Source organism: Apiospora aurea, assembly GCF_038362705.1.
Source record: "Apiospora aurea strain CBS 24483 chromosome Unknown utg000002l_segment0_segment0, whole genome shotgun sequence".
Classification (NCBI taxonomy): Eukaryota; Fungi; Ascomycota; class Sordariomycetes; order Amphisphaeriales; family Apiosporaceae; genus Apiospora; species Apiospora aurea.
The window spans coordinates 2,241,354-2,265,251 of NW_027117389.1; the positions used below are offsets into that span (position 1 = coordinate 2,241,354).

The window sequence follows — 23,898 nt, forward strand, 5'->3', positions numbered from 1 at the left end:
AGTCGCTCCAGCAGCACTCGTCAGGTCGGACCAGATTAGACCAAGACCAAGACCAAGACCGAGACCAAGACCAAGACCAACGCGCGAAGACCACATCCGTTGCTGTCTACTGTACCTATCTGCCTGCCACGCACGCATTGACAAAGTTCATGCTCCTTTTTCTTCTTTCCTTCTTTCCGGTTTCTGTCCCATGTCCAGTCGCAGCTATCTTCTTCCATACCACCAGATTAGGCGTCAAATACTTCGTTTTGATTTTGCTGCTTTCCTTTTTCCAATTGGGTCCCGGGTGAGATCTGCGCCTGACCCTGCATTGTCGCAGTCTAGCCCCCTGTTGACATTGACGTCGCGTGCCGGCTACAGTGTTTCGTAACGCCCCAAGCCTGCCCCAGCCTGCTGCCACCGATACACTAGCAGCTCCTCGTCATTGCGACCATAACACGTTCTTTTTCGAGTTCTTACACTCAGGGGCAACGACATGTCACTATCGCCTGTCCCAGCTTGCTGATCAACAACCATGGCCGACACCTCCCGTCCTACCTCATCCTCAAAGACACGGACAGTACGCTCCCAAAAGATCCAGCTTCCTTCTCCCACCGTAGCCCTAGGCCCAGCCTTCGACCACGACGAGTCGCATGACCGCGCCCTCCCCATCCGAAGCCATACACCGGGCCATTTGTCCTCCAAGAGCCAGAGCCACGGAAGCCGGCGCAAGGCCTCGGAGAGCTCGATCCGGCAGCGCTCTCAGTCTTCAGCAGCCAAGGCTTCGTTTGCAGCGGCTGCCCCGCCTCCGCAGCCGGCGCAGCCGACGCCCGTCTTCAAGACGGCTTCTACCAATGGCGACACCAGCGCCAGCGCGCGCTCCTCGGGTGACATATATGCTGCTTCGTCAATAGAGGGTGGAGGCCGGAATAGAGACAGCGATTCGAGACGACCGTTAGCCTTGCGCTCCACATCTGCCATTGCCAGCAAACCCCCCGCGGCCAAAGATAATCCCACACGAAAAACGAGCCTGGCCGCCCGCGCACGTGGTCCCTACATGGCCTTCCCTCCACTGCAGGATCCCGCGACGGCGCCTGACGTCCCTGCCGCTCCCGCGTCCGGCATGTACTGGTCGCGAGCCCCTGTCTCAGGGGTTGCCCACACGCCTCTCCGTGCTCACACGACGACGCTGGTTGGAAGCAATGTCTACGTCTTCGGTGGCTGTGATTCTCGGGCCTGCTTCAACGAGCTATACGTGCTGGACGCCGACTCCTTTCACTGGAGCAGCCCTCATGTAGTGGGCGACATCCCTGTCCCGCTGCGAGCTATGACGTGTACGGCGGTGGGCAAGAAGCTGGTCATATTCGGCGGTGGCGACGGTCCAGCATACTACAACGACGTTTATGTACTCGACACGGTCAACTTCCGGTGGCATCGACCAAAAATTGTCGGGGATAAGGCGCCCAGTCCGAGGAGGGCGCACACGGCATGTCTGTACAAGAACGGCATATACGTCTTTGGAGGCGGCGACGGCGTCCGCGCGCTCAACGATATCTGGAGACTCGACGTTTCCGACGTAACCAAGATGAGCTGGAAGCTCATCTCGAGTCCTACGACCAGCAACCCCAACAGCACAGCGGCGAGGGACAACCGGCCAAAGGCCCGAGGTTATCACACCGCGAATATGGTGGGTAGCAAACTGATCATCTACGGCGGGTCGGACGGCGGGGAATGCTTCAATGATGTGTGGGTTTACGACGTGGACACCCATACGTGGAAAGCCGTGAGCATACCGATCACCTTCCGGCGGCTGTCGCACACGGCCACCATCGTGGGATCTTACCTCTTCGTGATAGGAGGTCACGATGGCAACGAGTATTCCAACGACGTCTTGCTGCTGAACCTGGTTACCATGACTTGGGACAAGCGGAGGATATACGGTCTACCGCCTAGCGGGAGGGGGTTACCACGGCACCATACTATACGACAGTCGCCTAGTGGTGATCGGCGGCTTCGACGGCAGCGAAGTGTTCAGTGATGTATGGATGCTGGAGCTGGCTGTCCATGCTTATTACTCCCAGATCAGCCATTTCACCATAGAAGTATGATGAGTCATGTCATGTTGGACAAAGAAGAAGCAAGCATAATGGGGTTCGTCGGCAGACTCGGTCGAATGGATGACCACGGATGGATGTATGCTGGGCAAACCCCAGCTCGAGTCGGGGCTGACGCCCCTTTTTGGGTACCATTTTATGCGCATCGAACGGGGCGTCAGCTCGTCATCATTTGATTGTTGGAGTACGATGATTACATGGCGAATACGAGGAGCTCCAACCGTGGCTCCCTTCAATGCCGAACTTTGCAGTCTCTGTTGGATTACCTTGTCTAAGATGTCCACCCACCCCTAGAGTGTTGGACTCAGGGGAAAAAAGTGCTCGATGGGGTCAAGTCAACACTACAGAAAGGCCCCGCCGCCTGCTCTATGAACAACATCTGGGCGGCTGCTACACGACTTGCAGAGATCGAAAAAGTAGTAGCAACCAGTTATTTGCAGGGGCATATGTTCTCTTTTATTTTGGATACACCATGTCTCTGGGGCGGCATTCCTGTGTGTTTTGAGGGGGAGGAAAGCGTTTAACGATTTATGGAATAGCGGGACATCTGTTATGAAATACCCCTTTCTTCGATATTTGAGCCGAAAGAATTGTATAATTATCACTTTTTTTCCCAAGGATTAGCGTCCCTTTTCTGCCGTGAATGAAGATGAGGAACATGGTCTCGAGAAATGAAAAGGGAATGCATTTTGAATCTAGTGGTGATCGGTCTGAACAGGCCATAAGCTTACTTGGCCTTGACATATTCCTTTGGCTGCTTCTGGTAACCAGTCCCTCAACTGGCTCGCCCAGGGGCAGACAACAGAAGCGCCTTCTCAGGGCAACCTCCGCGATATGGTTGCTGTGATTTGAAAACTACGCTCCCGTTGACGTCGGGCTCCTTGCCACCCAACGTCAGAGTCTGGATAGAGAACCCGGGTGGAGCGTCAAACATTACTACTCGTTGTTGCCTTATTCTAATCCATACTTCCACCCTCTCGCCCCGAGGTAAAACTCCCAGCATTTATACCCAAGTATGGGGCATTAGTCTTACATGCACATATAAAACTATCGTAGGTCATCATCAGTGGGTTCGTAGACAGCGAGTGGCTTCTTCTCTTTCCTTTTCTCCCCTCCTACCACAGGCCCTTCTGCTCGTGGAGCCGGCTCCCCTTGACATTACTTGTCTTGCATGAACAGGCACCCCTCCGTATATGCATCATCGCGTATACGTACATGTAGCTACTGGCTTGAGGATAGGAATCTCGTTTTGCTGGTGGGATTAGGTATATGGAATGATCTTGGATTGAAATACCCACTACATAATATACGTACACATACCTATGGCATGATACGACAAACGTCCGACGGTGGCTCTTGAGTGGTAACGAGGCCGACTGCTAGTCAGTCTTGCGATCTTGCCACGCATGATCTGCCACCGCACTGGAGACATATATACCAGTCGCCGCCCTAAACCATCTCCGTTTCTCGCTTTGAATCTTTCGTAACAGTATCCTTCTCTCTCTCGACAACGAGGCTCGATCATCCACAAACGGATGTTAGACCGTCCATTTCACCTCGAAAACTGCATTTACCGGACAACTGCAGGCCAACCAGCAGTGATCATGGTGGATATATAATGTTTGTGCTGCGGTTCATTCGCCTATTCTTCTTTATCTATCCAATTCACCGCATAGGTCCGTCTATCTTGATTTTGCGTTTTATTCCCAGCCCGCCCCCGTTCGGGAGCAATTCTGTTGCTTTAAAGGGGCGGGCCACTGAGATAACTAACGTACAAACAAACAAATGGAAAAGGTATGAAGTGAATTAACCACCCTTGCCATGCGAGAAGCACAAAACCTCCAACTCCAAGCCATGTAAAGCAATGCCGCGTTATTTTGTTTCTTCAGCATGTCCCAGCGACAACACAATGCCGTTCAGTTAGTGAGTTGCTGCTCACAGGGAACAGCTCCATTCCTTGATTCCTCGTGGTTAGGAATCAAAAGCAAGATCGATGAGAGGAGATGAGTCGAACTTATTTCTGCACACCCTCCTTGCCTTCGGGCGTCTTGGACTTCTCGCGGTCGGCGAGGCGGCGTTCCTCGGCGGCAACCATATCCATCCAGAGGTCCTGGCCCTCGTACTCCTCCTTATGCACACGCTTCTCGATGATCTTCTTGTGCTCGGGGTCATCGGGGTCGAGCACCTTGACCGTCTCCCAGCGGCCCTGGCCGGAGCGGGCATCAGCGGTCTCGAAGGCAGCGGTGGCGATGAGGACGGCGAGCGTCAGACCCTGGGCGTAGACACGAGCCTGGACCAACTTCTGCGACGTGGACAGGAACTTGTTACGGCCGACCATGGCGCCGGCGATACCCATGGACGCGAGCCACGAGACGAAGACGATCGAGTAGCGGTTCTCGCGGCCCCAGTCATTGAGGCGCTCCGACGTCGTCTTTTGCTGCTCGGCAATCTGGCTCACTTTGGTGGCCTCATCGACGTAGAAGTTCATGGGGTTGTTCAGCTTGTGGAACTCGATGCTGTAGCGCTCGGCGTTGACAATGGCGCCGAACGTCGCGGTCGAAGTCACCAAGAAGGAGCGGAACGGCAGCGTCAGGCCGCGGAACGCCGGGTAGCGCTTCGAGGCGCCTATCACGCCCAGCAGACCGAGGCCCAAGCCCAACCCACCACCGATAAATCCGCCCTTAAGCACGGCATTGTAGTGGGCTGTTTCCTCTTCCTGCGAGACGACCTTCATATTGGCGGGGTTTTTCTTCTTCTTTTTTTTCTTTTCGGTAGGCGGTCCCGGGGAAATGCGGTGATATCGAGCGAGGTTGAGTTATTGAACGTTCGACGAGAAGAAGACCAGGTAAAGCAGGGCCCGGTATTGTTATCCTCCTTCAACCCTTTTGCAATAGGCTATTTCAGGCTACGAACGATGGTCGTCAGATGAGCGTAGGTTTGTAGATGGAGCTGCAGGCCCACACGTTTGTGTCGAGGCGACGGTGGTTTGCGGAGGAGTGGTATGATATGAGAGATATTTGATAGGATATAGAAGATGCGGGAGAGGGACAAGAGCCTGGGCCTTTGTGTCGCAATCAGATAATAGCTATTATATACAAAAGAGGAGCTTAAGGAGATGCAAAGATAAACGGCTTGTAGGAAAAAATCCCTTTAGGTTTACGGGAGATGCAGGGCAGGTTTTCGTTGGATGGCAGCAAGCTGAGTAAGTTGGATGGCGGATTTCCTAGGAGCTTGGGAGTCGTTTAAACATGCATCATGCGATTATTGATGATATCATGCCAGATTTGGGAAGCTACGCATTCGCACTCTCTTTTTCAAACCCCGAGCGTACGCCGAGAGCCGGCAGCTGGCACCGAACTGTGCAGCCAGTTTTCCGCCACCCGGCTGGCAGCTGCAGGCTGGGGCAGGTTCCGGTGCCTTCGCCGTTTGGTTCGCTGTTCGGCGTTTGCTTGCTTACCTTGGGTCAAAACAAGGTAATCAGCCTGTCACCGGGCGGCGCATTGCGACAAATAGGCGGGAACAAGCGCCATACTATTCGCGAAGTCCCGGGATAGAATACGGGGAGGCCGTTTCTTCCGGACGCTGGTCCTGCATCCATTCATCCAGCTCGCGTAAGATATCCCACGATGGAATCTTAGGATCTCACTCGGCTGCTACAGTGTAACCTCGAATCTTGGAATCTCACAGCTCGTTGTTGGAAACAGGTTGCCGACTTTGCCTACCTTTGTCCGGTAACATGCATACCCAGCCAAGTCCGCACCCTACGCCGCGGGATGTGGTTCGTCGGTCTCAGGAGGCATCGGGGAAAGGGTATGGGGTATAGAGTATTGCCTCAGCGAAAAGGTAGACAGAGTTCACGCCTGACCGACCGCTTGGCTTGAACATTCGGAGGAACGGGCAGTAATCCATTCCTCCATCAAAAGGTCATGGGAAAAAGACAGTAGCCGTCGAAGGAACCAAGAATAGGCAACTGGGGGGGCTTAAGCATAATAACACCTGGCCTAGATGTACGGCAATCAAGGAAAGGAAAGTGCGGAAAAGTGCGTGCGTGCGTGCTGCATTCAACAGATTATCCGGGAACATCAATTTGATCGAATGAAGTACCTACAGGAATAAGTAGCCGTGCTGGTGCCCTAGAATTTTTCTAGAAGTCCACCCGCCGTCAGCATCCCGGCCATTCGGCGAGATTGCGGGCACAGCCCGTCGGCAAGGCTGATTTCCAACATTGAACGCTGTACCTTGTCTTACCTCGCAACCCCCAACGACCAGATCCCACCTGAGACTGTCCAGACAGGGTCCCCCAAGTGTTCTGTTTGAGGAGCACAGCATGCGGTGTGTGACCCTGGGCCCCCAACAACCGTTTGACCGCCACGATGTCTCTTCCGGCGGGTGGATGTGCTGCTGACCTGTTTGGCGGGAGTTGCATGTGTGTGGCTTGGCACCCACAGCATGATCGAAACAGCTGCAGTATACCGCGAGTCAGATAGGGTGGGCATTCATATAGCCACTTGTCGGCAAAATATGAGGTGGTGGCTATAATTCTACCGTTGAGCAATTTGTGCTCGTATCGGTGAGGGACATCTGAAACTCGGGATGAGCCATTGGATCGTGGTATTCTTTATGCCCGCCAATCTCGACGACCAGGGGTGGCAATACGGCACTTCGAGGGTTGACGATGACGAGTTGAAACATTGAAGACTGGAATCCAAGGCACGCTGTTTGTCACGCCGAGTCCCCGCATCAACGGTGACACAGCTGGACTGGCTGTTTTAAAGAGCAAGCAAACGACCCGCAAAGCCGTTGGGTGGTACTTTTTTTTTTTTTTCCTTCTCGGGAAGAGGCAGTGTGGCCCTTTCCCTGTAAATACTGCGCTGTACCTATATAGCTGCTAACCGGAGATATGATCGAACCTCTCGCATTTACTTATACAAGGGCCGAAGATTATGCAGGGTCAGGACGGACCAGTAGTAAACATCCATATATAATCCTGTAAACGAGATCAGTCGAGCCGCGGCAGTCGTGGCGCATTGTTCATTTGGCGCTGGGAGCTGCTGCTATGGAGCCCAATGTGAATGTGACGACCTGGTGTGTCCCGGCACGATGGTTTCCACGAGGTCACGCTCGGTGAGGGGCGTCCAGGGTACAACGAGCCAAATATCCATCAATCGGCCAGAGCGAATCGGCCATTACGTTTCAAAGACTCCATGTTCACATGGAGAGGGCCAGCATTGAAACCCACCGGATCCCCCCTCATCCTCCTCCTCCTCTTTCGACCTCCTCACCTCTGATCTGTCTTTAGGCCGAGTCGCGACGAGACGACCGCAACGACTACGATGCTCATTCGAGCGGAGCGAGAGGGGAGATAAAGCTGACACGGCTTGGCTTTGGGCAGTAGTAAACAGAGCAGAGACACCCCACAATTGACAGTGAGCGAGAGGCTGTCCGCGTTTCCTCAGGGTCCCCCTTCGACAACAACAATGACCACACGCATCGGGAAATGAATTACCCACCATCATCAGTGGCTGCCGCGCTGCCGAGGCGGGAAAACGCCAAAGGCGGTGAGTATGCAACTACTCAAGCGAAATCTCTCTGTGATCAATCGCAAGCGATGTTTGAGTCTAGGATCCCGCGGTAGATGGGGGGGGAGCGCAGTTGGTGATGTCAACCTGTCGGTGAAGTTTCCGCAAGGAAAGAAGCAGTTTCTTATTTTGTTTTTTACCTTATCTTTATTTTTTTCTTCATTATTTTCTTCTTGTTGACTGGCAGGGTCCGTCGTAGGGCAATTCTTTTCTTTTGACCGTGCATATCTGAACGGATTTACGCAGACCCCGTCTGCCCGCCGGTCTGCATAAGAATCCCTTACAGCCAATATTGCTTGGGGGATATATTATCATGTGAGTATCTCGGATAGATCAACCTTGGAAAGACTCGGTCGGATATACATTCTTGAGACGAGTCCCGCGACAGTAGGTTACTTGTCAAGCGGGCAAGGGCAAGGCGTCAATGCCGCCTGGCCGTGTCCGGTATCGAGATAGAACAATGGACGGAAGGGTTCAGCGGAACAGGACCTCGTGGAATGGATGGATGTTCCCGTCTTTCTAGACCAAGGTAGGGTCATGCCGAGCGTCTAGCCAGCACCAACTCGCCCGCTACCTGGCTCGCATCATGTTGCGGTTGCATGCAGATGCGGCTTATTCTTTATTGCTCGAGCGGCTACGGCACTTGCAGGTGACATGATACTTTATCGATATGATATCGAGTGAGAGCGGCCTAAAAAGTTGAATCATGCTGATGCATTAGCGACCAGAGATGCGTTCCGCGTCCGCAGGGGAATCTGCTGGCGGTTGCACTGATATGAACGACATTTCCTTTTAACGGTCAGCGTCGAGGGTTGATCCTTGCGGAAGGTTGGGTCCTCAAAGGGTCCAAGTCAAGAGAGGCACAGGAATGACGGACGAAAGTCTCCACCAAACGCCGAAAATGGCACTTGGCATCGTATCACGGTGCTTTCGACGTAAAGTAGGTAGCAACGCCAACAGATGGACAGGAAACCGTGTCTGTTTGGCTCACTTGCCTGCAACCTAGAATATCGGCCATATCCTGACGATCATGGTGCCCAAGCCCCGTCGTCGGCTGCAGTTCGACCCGGATGCCTCACTTGTGTGTACGCTTGGGGTGTGATCAGCCCCGATGCTATGCAGACTGCGCTGAAGCCTCGCTGCTAGACAGTACGCGAGGGGCGTTACTAATGAGTGATGGCCGCTACTCTTGCCTCTAGGCCGGGCCGGACTGGACTGGGGCTTACACCAATGCCGCCCCACGCCCAACTTCGTCTGATGGCGCTCCCGTTTGATTGCCGCCGTTGTTTGTCGCCAGCGGGATCGTTTGCTTCGGATACAGTCCCAGATCATCTTTTCCGCGGGACAGGCCAAGCGACTCGACGACGCCACCGCGGGAAATGGAACCCCCTGGTGGTTGGGAGCACACGAGTTTCCAGCTGGCTTGTTAGTTAAGCTTTACCCGCGCAGGACACCTGCTCTCTGGCAGTACTACCAGCTCTGGGAAGTTATCCCGCGATGTAGTAGGTAGCAGGCATGCAGGTACGGTACATGTTGCTCACGCGTTGCGATCTATCGTGGCGTGGTATGTGCTTTGAACAGGGGGGGGTTTCCTGTAGCATGTGGGAGGTTTGCCAATGCCAAAAGTACCTCGACTACCTGAGGTTAAGAGCCGATGAGTACTGGGCCGCACACGACAAGTTCAGCCTAGCTGAATTGAATGGCTAGGCCACCTCGGCCAATGGGGTGTAAAGGACCCATGCTGTCAAAGGCCACTAGGCAAGAACCCAAGCTTGGTAGTCGATGCAGCTCCATGAGTCAAGCGGCCGTTAGTACGCTGGCAGAGAAGCACTGGCAGACTGGAGAAGGGCATTTGAGTGGATTGTGCGAAAAGAGATCGAGATGATGCCGGCCGGTCGGTCCAATTCCTGCCTCTTGACGTAAGTGTGCACGTCGCGCAAAGAGGAGCAGGCCTTCCCTGCGGCGAGCAAGATCGTATGCGTGTATGTACACCATGCACCAAAATGAGAAAGAAGCGCTCCAAGACGCCAAGCTCAGAAAGGCGGCGTTTTAGAGTAAGTCCCGTATGTGCGCAACACCAGTCAGAGGCCGTGGCTGGCTGGGGGATGTAGTCATAACTATACTGTAATAGTAAACTCAGTCGAGTCGCCGCCGCCTGGGCTGCCTGGGCTGCAGCCTACCCTGCCTGGGGGAGAATTTCGTCCGAAGTGGTTTTGTTCGAGAAACAATACGGTTGCCGTGGCATCTTGATTCTAGCCTCGTTGGGCTAGTTGCCCATGCTTGCCATGCTAGCCGACCCAGGGAATGCGCATCTACCTACTTAATCACTTCGTCACTTCGAATAAAAGCATTGCCATTCGATCCCCATTGCCCTGCCCACTGTGGTCTCGTTTGCATATGCCTCGTTGCGGAGGCGGCAGACTGATGTAATCGAGTGCTGATCAACCAAGTTGAAGATCATCTTCCAAAGTCTATCGCAAAAGCCGGCAGCAACTGAGCAGCCGGGCAGGCGGGATGATGTCGTCGCGGATCGACTCCGAAATCATATTTCTTTCCCTAGTAGCTGCCAAGTCCAGTCCAGGCGCCAGGCAAGGCAAGAAGGTTGGGAACTATCGACTCCCGGGATCCCGGCTTACCTGCATGAATGGGTCTCACCATCAAATTGATCATAATGTGACTCGCCCATAATATCCAAGTGTAACCCTGACACACTGGCACTGCACACTGACTGCACACCCTCTTGGGCATCTGACATGCATACATGAGTCAGGACTGAAGGCAAACAAGTTGACGATAATCGGAAAGTGGCCGTTTCGCTCACCTCGAACGTCAGCGATGAACCAGGAGCCGGAGGGGGTTGGCCGTTGACGATACCTGCTTTCTTGGGCCCGGGCGGCCCAACCGCTCTCTTGGGGGAAGGAGATTATTACGAACACTTGATCGATACATTCGTAGCAGGCAGCGCGTCCACAGCGTAGGTACCTTGAAATTGCTTCTGTTATCCTCGCCGAAAAGTGGCTCTCGGCAGTGGGTCATTGGCTACCGTGACTGAACCTGGCTTCATTGAATCCTCGGTCCATGTGTTGAACCTACGACATCGAACGTCAGATGGCCTGAAGCTGTCGGCTCCCGAGGGCGGAGGAGGTCTGCATCTTCGTCAATCGCAGGCTCCGCGGGTTGCTCGTCAATCCAAGTCGGAGCCGAGCAGCCTATCAGGCCTGGACAACACCCACAGCTCCATGTGCCCTCCTCCGGGACACCCAGATCTGCACTTCCACACGAGTACATGGCCTGAGCCCACGAGACGCGCAACACAGATATCTCCACAAGTTGAGGTGCAAAGCGTCAACTTGAGCGCCACATCTATCATCAAAAATGGGACGTGTGTGGTATACTCCAGCTCCAGTTCCCCATTTCATCTTATCTCCTCATCTCGTCCCAAGACCCAGGGACACAGGCTGTCGAGGCTCTTGCGTCGCAGTAGCGGCTCCCTCGCCGACTCCGAGGGGCGGGATCGTCTTATTAATCCGTGCATGAGCCAATTTGTCCATTGCATTGTGCGAACATATTGCTCGTAGCGGCAGACTCGAGCGGGGAAAGCAACCAGGCCAGGCAGGCCGCAGGGCCGCAAACACACTCGACTATGAACCTTTATTATACTCGACTTGATCAACTTGCTCCATGATTCCCTCGGTAGGTAGCGTAACCTATCCCACTTTGTGCTGGAATCACCAAGGCCTAAAAGGTTAGAGGCAAACCAACTTGACTCACCTCTGGAATAAGGTTACCATTCCCATGTGGCATCTGCAGCCACGGACCCTCAGATTACATTAGTCCTCAGTCCAATTCATTTCTTCGTCTAGGACCAGTGCTGCTACGTGTTGCCGTACTTATAAGACGGGCGAGGGGTGGCATGTACTTACTGTATGTACATAATGTATGTATGTATGTCAAGTACATACCTAGGTATATGTAGTTTTGGAGCCTTCACGCATTCATAAACTCTCCCACTCGCCTGCCGAGCACCCTCCCCCAGGCCAGAAACAAACGGGAGAGAGGTAGCTAGCTGCTTTGCTCTTGATTTCTTGATTTCCATCTCCGTTGACGTTGCACCGACCGTACTGCCAGTGGTCGCAGTAGCCCAGTCCAAAGCAGGACGCCTGAGCCGAATATCTTGCAGCCCGTCCGTCCCTCGAGATTTCTTCCTGTTCTGCTTTCCACCCTACCTACCACTGCTACCTACGACGAAGAGCCTTGATCCCGGGCTGTTGCTGGCGTGGGCGACTAGCCACTTCCCTGGCTGGACCTTGAACCTGGACCTGGACCCTTTGGAAATTTAGTCGCGTCAAGCCGCCGCTGGCTTAAACGACTCCGTTTTCCCTCCAGCCCAATTATCCATTACGCATACCCCATAACTGCTCATCTCCATCCATCCATAACCCCGACCGCCTCCCTCGTAAAGCCTACGGCGGCCACAATTCTGGGAACCCATCCTGAGTCCTGAGCCCTGAGTCCTGAGTCCTGAGTCCTGACACTGCCAGGCTCGGGCAGTACTTTCCCATTCAGTCTGGTACCAGCACCAGCTCGGTAGAGAAACGAGCAAGTAAAGATCCCGTCTGGTACTTGTGACCAGTCTTGCACCGAAGCCTAACCCCCCATAAGCGGCAATTCACACAGCGAGCAGGGGTGGGAGGTGCATTTGATGTGCATGCAGGCAGGCGGTACTTACTAGCCCGACACATCGGAGACACCTACCACAATCCATACATAACATCTTATGATACCTCATTAAATCGACATCCCTCACATCCCATCCGACGTTCTATTTCCGACATTTCTTATTCACAACACAAACAACCGCCTGCTGTGAGAACCAGAGTGGTCGGTCTGTGGGATTTGGATAGTATACTTCTTTCCTCTTGTTCGCCTTGGCCTGCATTGCATACATATACCTGCCACCCCCAAAAAGAGGCCTGCTGGCGTTTTACTTGCCTGCCTGCCTACATTACCCATCAGCATCCGTACTACTTTCCAGAAGTGCCCTAGCGCTCCGGCCTGCTTGTACTCGCTCCTCTCTCTGAGTTGTCTCCCACTTGCCTCGCGCATTGCCTCTTTGCCGGATCTTATTCAGAGGAACCCCACATCGCTGCCATGAGAGGCATTGGTTCTTGGTTGACAGGCAAGACGGGTACCTCCACGACAAATAGTCCCAGCAGTCACACCCCCGAACACCCGTCTGCCAGCCGCACCAGCAACGATACGTTTGCAGGCGATTCCGCTGTCGCCGCCGCCGCTGCTCCTACACCATCCTCTTCACACTCTCTCGACTCGCCCTCGCCCTCACCACAGCCTGCGACGCCCGTCGACACGACCAGTAGTCACTTTTACAACCACTCCTCCACTAAGTCGCAACCCATTAATATCGCCACCCTGAACATCCGCTCTTCGCGGTCGCAATCGCCCACCACTCTGAACGACCTTGACCACAACAACAGCAGCAGTTCCCACCACCAAAATTTCCAGAACAGCCCCCTCCAAAAACAGCTGCACAGCAATCCGGGCTTTATTGACGGAATCCCCAACGACTACGTCCCAGGTGACATAGCCGGCGACCTCGACATGACTGCACCAGGTCTTGAGACGGCCTTTGGCCGTGGTCGTCATGATTCCTTTGTGAGCGCTGGGCCGAAGCCCATCTCCATGAACTCCAACCGCGACCAGGCACGCGGTCGCCGCGAAAGCCTCGCGGGCAGTCTCATGAACGGCATGAGCTGGGGAGGCCTGTCGGTCGGAAGTTTCATCAAAGAAGAGTAAGTTATTGCCATCTCGTGTGCCACAACCCCGCGTCGATTTGCTGGTGTTTGAGACATTTGCATAGAATTCTTGACGTGTAAGTCGCATCGTCCACTGACACTTCTGCGACAGCCTCATGGTAACCGGCTCACCCTTTACGGGCGCACAGCCGTCGTCTTCGTTCCATTCTTCGTCGTATATTCCTAAAATGGAGGCCGAATACCTGCGCAATTTTGTATGCTGCGATCAGAAATTGGATACGATGCACGATCTATTACGCCATTATGAAACAGTCCACACCAACAACAACGTGCAACCGAACCGGACAAACGTTATGGGCCAGCGCTTGTCGATGAGCAGACCCTCGGGGTCCGGCTCCGGCATGCATGGTGCATCACATAACGGACAGTCCTTCGCACCCACGAGCGCCGGCTTCGGCCTCGGCCAACAGGGTCGCAATATTGCAAGCAATGGCAATGGCTTGGGCTTCGGTGGTATCCAGATGGGCCGGCAACACTCTGGGCTTGATAGCTCTTCCCATAAGCAGTCTCAGCTGCTCAATGTTCAAGCCCACGATGACCTCGACGCGATGGGCGACATGGAGATGGAAGACGCTGTCGGACACATGGAACTCGACGACAGCACCCAGCGTACCATTCAACAAACCCGGCAAATGTTTGGTCAGCAACAACGGCCGCAACTGCAGCTCAACCTGAACGGTACCAACATGCAACAGCAAGCGCTTCGGACCTCGCAGCCTTCAACCCCCGGCACGTCTGGCTTCGGCTTCCAAAATAACCCAACTGTCTCGTCGGTGAACACGCCGACACTCACCACACAGCAACCGAATGGAGTCGATGATGGCCTTGGTGGAATGGGCAACCTGTCGGATTTTGGCGACTTTTCTCAGGATCTCGGCTTCTTTATCGACGACCCAGCCAAGCGCCTGTACAGCCCGAACGGAGCTTCTGCGCAACAACGGGCTCTGCAGCAGCAGATGGCGCAATTCGGCCTGGACCAATCTCAGTTCGGTGACATTACTGATCCTCAGCAACTCGCCATGCTCCAGCGTGCCATTGGTGGTAACCCGGGTGGTCTTATGATACCTCGCGAAGAGGACAAGCCGTTTAAGTGCCCTGTCATTGGTTGCGAGAAGGCGTATAAGAACCAGAACGGTCTGAAGTAAGTTTTCTTTCTTTGACTTTTTTTTTCTTTGGTTCCGTCACCTCGCTGGAATGCGGTTGCTAATTGATTATGCAAGGTACCACAAACAACATGGTCACCAGACACAACAGTTGCACGAAAATGGAGATGGCACGTTCTCCATTGTCAACCCGGAAACGTCGGCCCCCTATCCTGGGGAAATGGGCATGGAGAAAGAAAAGCCACATAAGTGCGAGTGGTGCAATAAGCGATATAAGAACCTGAACGGTTTGAAATACGTGAGTGTTTTTTGTTTTTGTTTTTTGAGTTTATCCCGTCGGGGGCGATCAGGTCATCTAGTGGCTAACCTTTGCTGCAGCACAAACTACATTCACCGCCTTGCGAAGCCATGGCTCAGATGGCCGAGCTGAAAGCTTCACTAGCCGGCGGCAATGCCACTGGCAATCCGATGAACCTCAACCTTCCGGATACGCTCAACCTCAGCGCCCTCAACATGAATATGTCACATGGACTACCCGGTATCGGCGAAGAGATGCAAATGTGACCGGGCGCGTCTCTCGACAAGACCATCGCACGTGATCGTGTGTCACTCTCGGCAGTGGCTCTGGGTCGTGTGCTCACACCAGAGACCTCGCGCTGAGCTTCTCCTTCACACTAGACATTTTCACACATAGACTGGATACAAGCTGGCCCTTTTTCGCCACGGCCTCGGAGGCTTTTACTTTACGGCTGGGGAAAAGTCATGTTTTCCATTATGCATTGGGGCTGGCGTTCGAGATTGCTTTTGAGCGGTTAATTGCCGTATATACCCCGATAGACTTGACGCTTGCATCACTCGGTATACGAAAAAAACACCTTATCTGAGCGAGGTGAGGAAGGGATGGAGGTTTATGAAAAGTTATATTTGTCTTTTGTTTGATGTTACAGCAGCGTTTCTGCCCCTGTATTGCAGCGCAATGCAATCCTCTCAACTCGTTTCGTCCTTTATACTTTTGCTTGCTTGTTCGCTTGTACGTATACAACAGCAAATAGGTCTTTCTCATGAATCTACAGCGATTACTACTATTACTGCTGCTGCTGCTGCTGCTCTTGCTGCGCTTTCTGGCCGGAGCCAGGAGCGTGTTACCTGATCTCCATCTCAGATACGACGAACGGACGGACCATTGTGGCCCGGGAGCATGCTTCCCCTACGTCAGCGGTTCGACCCTCGCCAAGTGAAGTTCCCAGGCTGGAAGTTCGGCAACGGGTGTTCGTGAAGGTGGACCGGTAACCTGGTAACCCACCGTACAAGCAATGACTCGCGTTACAAGCCTGGGTGCACTCTGGCCGGCGCTAACGCAGGGTTTGCAGCAGAGCCCCTGCACGACGTTACCAAGTAACAAGGCAGGACTGTCTGTGCATACTTGTAATACCAACTGACGTGCATTCCACCTCACCTAGTTCACGGGCACCCATCGCTCTCTGCGCCGTACCCGTACCCGTACCCGTGAAGGACATGCCCAATACGGCTGCAACTTCATGGATGCTGCTGGGTGATGCCTGTTCGTGACTGTATGTATGTACGCATGCATGCAAGTGGACGGATGAATGGACGGGCGGATGGATGGATCCGTTCCTCGCATCGCATGGAAGAAATATATGCCAGGGTATCTCAGATACGTCCAACGCCCGTTCGGTCATTCGCTCATTCGTCATGATGGCGATGGAGGCAAGATGGAAAAAGCATGGCTGCCACGCTGCAGAGCATGTAACAAGGGGCAGGCGGGCGTGTAACATGGGACCAGCCCATCCACTGCGACCGCTACCACCGCTACTACCAACCGGCGCTGGTGCGGCAAGACCGCCTTGGGCCTTCATTGGCCCGCCCTTCATCTTTTTTTTCTTCAGCTGCAACGCGCACCATGATCCCTTCGTCTAGACCGAGGGCCTATAGATCGCTAATTCGGGCTCATCAGCCTCCTCCTCCTCCTCCTCCCCCCCTTGCCCCTTTCTGATTACACATTGCTTAGTTACCTGTTGAATCTGGCCTCTTTCTTCCTCTTCTCCCGGCTCACAGTAGTGCGGCCGACGGTGACGGATCCTCATCACTATCCAGCCTGACCCCTCGCCAGCTCCTCTGGCCAACCGTCAAAAGAGCCGAAGCTATTACGTCTTCAGCAGCCAAGTCCCCCCCGAGATATCACCATGGCAAGCGCCGCCGGGGCGGGGAGGGAGGGGCAAGGGAAGGCGTGGCAGTGGATTTCTGTTCTTTGGTGAGCTCCTCCTCATGGACACACACTCACTATCCTTCTCCTCCTCCTTCGAACGCGAGCTTGCGAGCTTCAATGGGGTTTCCTCTCATTTCCATACAGCATTAGCGCATCTTACTGGATGGAGGACGGATCCATTTCAATCTCACTCTGCGCATGGCTTTTTCCTGGTTGGAGGACGCCACTGCAGTTGCACCCGATGTGTCCAACTAGATGCTACTATGCACTCTTGCTGCCCACATTCCCATCCCATCCATACCCACCGCCCACATACTACTAAACCACCCTTGGCCCCAGTAACCTAGTATATATATGGAGTGTCCCAAATGGAGAGAGATGGAGGCTCTCTAGGCAGCTAACCTAGGCAGCTAGGTGCTAGGCTTTCTCTCACACACACTCTCCCCCCTCTCTCTCTCGACGGAGGAGACAGACCGTGGCCCCTCCCCGCGCAGCTGCGCGACACTGTTCCGCACAGCTGACAGGGGCTCGTCCCATCAACATCTAGCAGCAGAAAAAGGAAGGGGGAAAAAACCGGTTGTGCTTTGTCATTTCGCAACCTCACTATACGCCGATGCCATCCATGCTATACCCATCCACCCACCACGAGCCAACCTACGCTACTTGCGTCTTCTTGTCCTTCGGCATCGTGAGAAACGCACGCACCGTGTTTTTTCCCTTCTTTTCCCTCTTTTTCCCGTGGGGCGAGCCAGGAAAAAGAAGATCGTTAATGCCATTGCGAAACACGATAGCGAACAGAAAAGCCCCGAGAACCAAACTTCGTCCAAGTGCCGGCGCCAGGTTCGCGCGGCAATCCAGATATTTAATTCTTGGTAGCATATAATTTTTTGACCATGATGATAAACTCGCGCTCGCTCGCTTCGCCCTCGCGTCCAGCCTTTCCCCTCCCTCCCTCCTCCCCCCCTCCTCCACTACACTCTGGTCCCTCCCCATCTGTGTTCGTCTCCGTTCTCGCCGTTTCAGTATCCACGCCTGGCCCATGAAGACAAGACCTTGAAACTCTGGACTCCCGAGAGGACTCTGCCCGCCCGCCCCTCCCATGCTGATCAAGTCTGGAATCACATATGCCCTACTTTTCGCCTGATGGATCGAGTCTCCCAAGGAGTCTTATTCGTCGGCCGAAAGCTACGGGTCGAGCGTCTATACTACATAATTCTACTGTACAGTGCGCCCAGAAACCAGCAGGAAGCGGCACTTTTGTGTATCCATCTTGGCGGTGCTAAACTAGTAGTAATACACGATCATGTGGATAAGGACCCCTATTCTCGAACGTCGTCTGTCTTTGATGAAAATGTGAACCACCCCGCATATGCCAAATTCCCTTTCCCAACTCCGAGCTAAATGTCACCGTCGTAAGCAAAAGATATGGGCTGTCTTCAGACAGTGGCGCATGTCTGCCATGCATAAGCCCTCGTAGCTCATACCGCTCATGTAAATCATACCCTTCTTCTACCCCTCACCGTCGGTCCCGCTCGACGACCTGTGAGTCGAATCAACGACCCCTCTATTGATGGGGTAGCACCTACATCTGTCAGATCTCCTCCCTGTTACCTGGGTCGAGGGCGATGGGCTTACTAAGCAAGATCCATGCCTTCAGAGTCGTCCATGTCTGACGGCAGAGCCTGTGTGCGCTCACTGCTCATGCTGTCTTTGCGAGACATGCTGGAATTGTCGAACCGATTCCCATAGCTCCCATAGCTTCCATCGACATACTCCAGCTCTTCTCCGCCAATGACACGGCCTTCCGTGTCGATCTCCTGGGACAACTCGACCAGGGCCGAGCGTGGAAGTCGCAGGAAGCCTTGCGTACGGACGATTCTTCCCCAGTTCGTAAGGCAGAACGAGGCAGCCCTCTTTCTCAACCACTCCTCGTTGGCCAGGCCTGCACAGTACCAGACGATACAGGCGTGAAGAACGTCTAGCTCCTTGGCCAGCCTGTTGACACATAGCAGGCGGAGATGGGGGATGTTATAAATATTTGACATGACGAGCAATCCTGCGACATCGGCAAGGTCGGTCACGCCGTCGTCTGCGTGAATGCTGTCCGTATATAAGTAGTTGAGAAATGCCTTCACTACGCTGTACGGCTCGGGAATGTGCATCTTCTTGGTGTGGAATTCGGCCATTTGAGCATTGTACATCCGCGCGAAGTGAGGCCACCTAGCTTGGAGAATGAGCTTGTGCACATAGATAGGTGGTGATGTCGGCGCATCCGGGGAGAGCCAGTTCTGATCAGCGGGAACATCATTGGCCCGGAACTGGCCAGCACTCATCATATCATCATCCTCATAGTCGCCGGCAAGAGCTGTGATGACGAAATCAGTCCCGCTACCTTCTTCAGGCGGCCGGTTGAACAGCTTCGCAAGGTCTGATCCTAAGCCCTTGGAGGGTTGTTCTTGCGACCTTTGAAAGGACGGCCGGGATGACTCAGCTCGGGGCTCGGGGGCATTGTTCCCCAGGAAACCATATCGCCTCAGATCAATCTCTACGATGTCGCTCAAGTATTCTTCCGAGACGGCAGGAACCATGTCATGGCCTGAGTTGTCTTTGGGGCAGCCAAGCAACCAGGCCTTTGTACCATCCTCGTTCATGGTGCAATAGTGCCAGTCGTACCCAGCCTTGAAGATTTCCCGGCCTTCGGCTAGCTTCTGCCACCGCAAAGCCCCTAGGTCAAGCGAAGATAAGGAACATTCTTTCGGGGCTATGGTAGCTGCTGGGGTTACAAAGTCGAGAAGCGTTCCTGCTGAATAGATGTGAAAATGCCTCCCAGCGCCTTGCGACGGAACATTAGCGCCAGAAACGAACTTCATTGCCGATATTGACCCAGGTGCCATGGGGGCATATGTCTTGAGCTGGAAGGAAGGCGTGTTAACTTGTGCCGTCCTAGAGTTAGCAGCGTAGCCTGAAGCCCCTATGACCGTGGGGCTGCTGATAGAGTATGGCTGGCGTGGCGAGCCGGTCGTCCGGCTGATAGACGAGTGCCTGTCCGACACGCCCATATGAGGACTTGTTTCAAATGCAGGGCTACCCTTAAGATCGAGCCACCACAGATCACCAGTCTTGTCCATATCCTCGCTGAGACCGCCGAAGACCCACAGCCTGTCACCCCAGATGTAGGCGGAATGGTCGAATCGGCTTACAAAGCGCCAGGATTTGGACCATGTATAAGTCTTGAGATCGAGGTAACAGATGTCGTCGAGAACGTAGTTGTCATGGCCCGTTATACCACCGATGATGAATAGCTTGTCTTCGTGCAGAACGGCGGCGTGGCGGGCTCTGCCTTTGGGTACAGGGCCATTGACATGTGGCTGCATCCAGTGCGCCGTTTTGAGATCAAACACTATCAGATCCGAGAGGTAGGTGCGATGCTCGTTTTCGCCGCCGAACACGAGCAGCTTGTCGCCCTGGTATAGCGTCGCGGTATGGCCTGCAATCATGTCTTAGCGGGGCGAATACAGAACCTGCGAGTTGGACGAGACCTACCCATTCTGACGCCCGGGATGTCGCCAAAGTTGTCCACGAGACTCCATTGGTGGCTGATAAGATCCAACTTCAGGACGTGGTTGTAGACTTCGTCGGTATACTGGTCGAAGCCGCCAAAGGCGTATATATGGTTGTTGCCGCAATAGGTTACGGAGGCGTTGACAAGGCATGCCGGGCGCGAACCAAGGGTCCTTGTGACTTTTGGCCGATAGCTTCCGTCAATCATAGCCCGGTTCTTTATCGGGGAGTTGGGCATGACGAATGTGTTGTTGGAGGAGGCGACAGAAGCCGGGGTTCCTGCGTTGGCGGCCATCGGGGAGAAGGAGGGCACTGCAGATGGAGGGACGGGGACTTGGGGAGGCGGCAGCGCGAGGGCAGTCGATGTTGACGATGAGGCCGAGGCCGGGTTCGGGGCCGGAGGACCGCCAAAGAGGGACGTTTGGCAACTTCCTGATTGCTGGTCCATGTCGGGTCGGTGTTGGGGATTCGAAAGGCAGGCAAGCGCGGCTGTCTAGATGCCTATGCGGGCATCGCGTTGGGTCGAGGAAGGAAAGCAACAGACGATGCAGAAAGCGCCAACTAGGTAGTAGAGTAGCGGGACGTAGGTCTGGTACGTGTAATGAACGAGGAGGCGCGGTCCCGCAGTGCAGTCGGTATCGGTATCGGTGTCCGTGGCAGTCGAGGCTGGGGGAGATGCAGCGGGACTTTTTGAGTTACGTTATCACGAGAGTGTCAGTAGGTCGGTAGCCTTGCCATTTGCCCAGCAGCATTTGATTCCATTCCAGTCGCACCGGGCTTGGCAGGCAGTCGCTAGTCAGCGCTGGGCGCTAGGCGCTAGGCCAGAGAAAAACTCAGGGTTCATGAGCCACAGTGCACAGGCCATGATGTACCAGCCACAATAAGGGATGAAGGGATGACGAGCGGGTGGCTGCTTTCCCCCTTCGCCCCACTTCGGCTGGGTTGCTGGTCGGTTGCCGCCTGCGGTTGCCCGGTCAGGATGCGCAGAAGGGGAATCTTGTTTTGATTGCCGTATAAGTTCACCATCCCGACTCCTGGAATAACCATGACTCTCTCTCCCTCGTGCTACATACAACATCTCTCCCTCACACCCTACTGAAACACTCCACAACCTGCTGCTCTCTATCTCCAGTAGAGAGTCAAGTCAACCGTCCAAGCCTTTCACAAGCCCACCCGATCTCGGTCCGCTAGATCTCATCGCTGTCTTTGCCAGCCATCTGATCGCCCTGCCGACGAGAGCCGCTCTTCGTGAAGGCCGCCTTCGATTCATCGAGCACAACCACGACAGACTACTAACACTGCAACAACAATTTCCAGGAACCATTAGCTTGAGTCTCTTGGAGCTCGCTCGACTTCTTCGGAGCCCATACCCACTCTACACATACACACGCACACTCCCGATACCATTCAGACAACATGGCATCCGTCGTAGTGTCCACCCCCCTCAAGTCCCACACGGGACTTTTCAACTCCCGCACCGCCGGCGGTCGCATGCCCCTGACCCCCTCGCCCCGCCAACGTCAAGTCACTGCCTCCAACATCGGCTCATCGCCCTTCACCCCGGAGAGAAAGTCCAGTGACGTCACTCGTCCCTCGACCAAGTCCGTGTACGGAGGTAACCTGTCTTCACACTTCGCCAAGGGCTCTTCAAGGTCGCACCGTGATTCGCCCAAGCAGTCCGGCAAGTCGACCAAGTCCAACATTGCCCGCGAGGGTTCCACTCCCCGCAAAGCCCTCGAGCTCGGCGTCTCAGACTTCACCCTCGTCGGTACCGGCAAAGCTAGCGGCAAGTCTAAGAAGGCATCCCTCCGAAAGCAGCAGACGAGCAAGACCACTGTCACATACGCTGCCGATCGGTTTATCCCCAACCGCAGCAACAGCTCGGCTATCTCCAACGCTGGCTCGGGCAAGCTCGACGTCCAAGACAAGCAGCGTCCCAAGTCTCTCACCAGTGAGTCTTCGGCTGTTCTCTCCACAGCCGCAGACGAAGCCATCGCCGCCCTCGAGGGCCTCAACATTAACGATGACGATGCCACCTCGTACTCGCGCCCCTCGCCCAACAGCGTTGCATACCAAGACTCGCTCGCCAACGCCTGCGGTGTCAACCTGAACACTCGCATTCTGCAGTTCAAGCCTGCTCCCCCGGAGTCGTCCAAGCCCATCGACCTCCGACAGCAGTACAACCGACCTCTCAAGGCCGCCAATGCCCCGGCTCAGTTCCGTCGCCGCGTGGCAACTGCTCCTGAACGCGTCCTCGATGCTCCGGGTCTTATCGATGACTACTATCTGAACCTCCTTGACTGGAGCAGCGGCAACCAGGTCGCCATTGGTCTGGAGCGCAACGTCTACGTCTGGTCCGCCGACGAGGGTAGCGTCAGCTGCCTGCTCGAGACCAACCCTGATACCTATGTCAGCAGCGTTAAGTGGTCTGGTGACGGTGCCTACGTCAGCGTTGGTCTGGGAACTGGCGAGGTTCAGATCTGGGATGTTGCCGAGGGCCAGAAGATTCGAAGTATGTTCGGTCACGACACCCGCGTGGGCGTCATGGGCTGGAACAAGCACCTCCTCTCGACTGGTGCTCGCAGTGGCCTCGTCTTCAACCACGATGTTCGTATCGCCGAGCACAAGGTTGCCGAGCTCGTGTCCCACACTTCCGAGGTTTGTGGCCTCGAGTGGCGTGCCGACGGTGCCCAGCTGGCTACTGGAGGCAACGACAACTTGGTGTCGATCTGGGATGCCCGCTCCCTTGTCGTGCCCAAGTTCACCAAGACCAACCACAAGGCTGCTGTCAAGGCCCTCGCGTGGTGCCCCTGGAACGCCAACCTCCTTGCCACCGGAGGTGGTTCGTACGATCGCCACATCCACTTCTGGAACACCACCTCTGGTGCCCGCGTCAACAGCATCGACACTGGTTCCCAGGTGACCAGCTTGCGCTGGAGCACCAGCTACAAGGAGATTGTCAGCTCCAGCGGCTTCCCCGACAACTCGCTGAGCATCTGGAGCTACCCGACCCTGGTCCGCAACGTCGAGATCCCTGCTCACGAGAGCCGTGTCCTTCACAGCTGTCTCAGCCCCGATGGCCAGATGCTAGCCACTGCCGGTAAGTTTGCTGATGCCCCCACGCCTATACAATGCGACCCCTTTGCTAACCTATTTGACCAGCTGCCGATGAGAGCTTGAAGTTCTGGAAGGTCTTCGAGAAGAAGGCCGGCGCCTCTGCCGGTGTTGGCGGTGCCAGCGGCTCGTCGGGCAAGGCCGAGATGACCAAGCAAATGACTATCCGATAAGACCATGGTCGGTAAAATAAGTGTGAATGTCAGATCCCACGTCAACAGAAAGAACAACAGTAGGTATTTACGGTTTCATTCTGGCATTTCCGGTACTGCGGTTTTCAGGTCTTAAGTCATTTCAGCGAGGAGTTGGGATACAGCATCAGCCCCGATTTTGGCTTGGTCATGAGAAACGATTATTGCGCAGCACAGCACGCACGCCCCGAGGGGC

General features: G+C 54.6%; 5 protein-coding genes across 5 annotated transcripts; 3 read left to right on the plus strand and 2 right to left on the minus strand.

The window, feature by feature from the left end:
• Positions 1-514: 514 nt before the first annotated feature.
• PG986_003083 (kelch domain-containing protein) lies at positions 515-2,087 on the plus strand (the record flags this gene model as incomplete). The annotated part of the gene is made up of 2 exons (XM_066839305.1): positions 515-1,919; positions 1,978-2,087. 2 exons carry the CDS (start codon positions 515-517, stop codon positions 2,085-2,087), a joined length of 1,515 nt encoding a protein of 504 aa, XP_066704369.1.
• Positions 2,088-4,107: 2,020 nt separating this feature from the next.
• On the minus strand, positions 4,108-4,827 carry PG986_003084 (uncharacterized protein; the record flags this gene model as incomplete). The annotated part of the gene is made up of 1 exon (XM_066839306.1): positions 4,108-4,827. One exon carries the CDS (start codon positions 4,825-4,827, stop codon positions 4,108-4,110), a length of 720 nt encoding a protein of 239 aa, XP_066704370.1.
• Positions 4,828-12,823: 7,996 nt separating this feature from the next.
• Positions 12,824-15,173, plus strand: PG986_003085 (uncharacterized protein; the record flags this gene model as incomplete). Its single annotated transcript, XM_066839307.1, has 4 exons — positions 12,824-13,482; positions 13,598-14,647; positions 14,727-14,907; positions 14,988-15,173. The coding sequence occupies 4 exons, from the start codon at positions 12,824-12,826 to the stop codon at positions 15,171-15,173; spliced, it is 2,076 nt and encodes a 691-aa protein (XP_066704371.1).
• A 3,297-nt stretch (positions 15,174-18,470) lies between these two features.
• On the minus strand, positions 18,471-20,845 carry PG986_003086 (kelch repeat protein; the record flags this gene model as incomplete). Its single annotated transcript, XM_066839308.1, has 2 exons — positions 18,471-20,323; positions 20,380-20,845. 2 exons carry the CDS (start codon positions 20,843-20,845, stop codon positions 18,471-18,473), a joined length of 2,319 nt encoding a protein of 772 aa, XP_066704372.1.
• A 968-nt stretch (positions 20,846-21,813) lies between these two features.
• Positions 21,814-23,684, plus strand: PG986_003087 (WD40-repeat-containing domain protein; the record flags this gene model as incomplete). Its single annotated transcript, XM_066839309.1, has 2 exons — positions 21,814-23,497; positions 23,560-23,684. 2 exons carry the CDS (start codon positions 21,814-21,816, stop codon positions 23,682-23,684), a joined length of 1,809 nt encoding a protein of 602 aa, XP_066704373.1.
• Between the last annotated feature and the right edge of the window lie 214 nt (positions 23,685-23,898).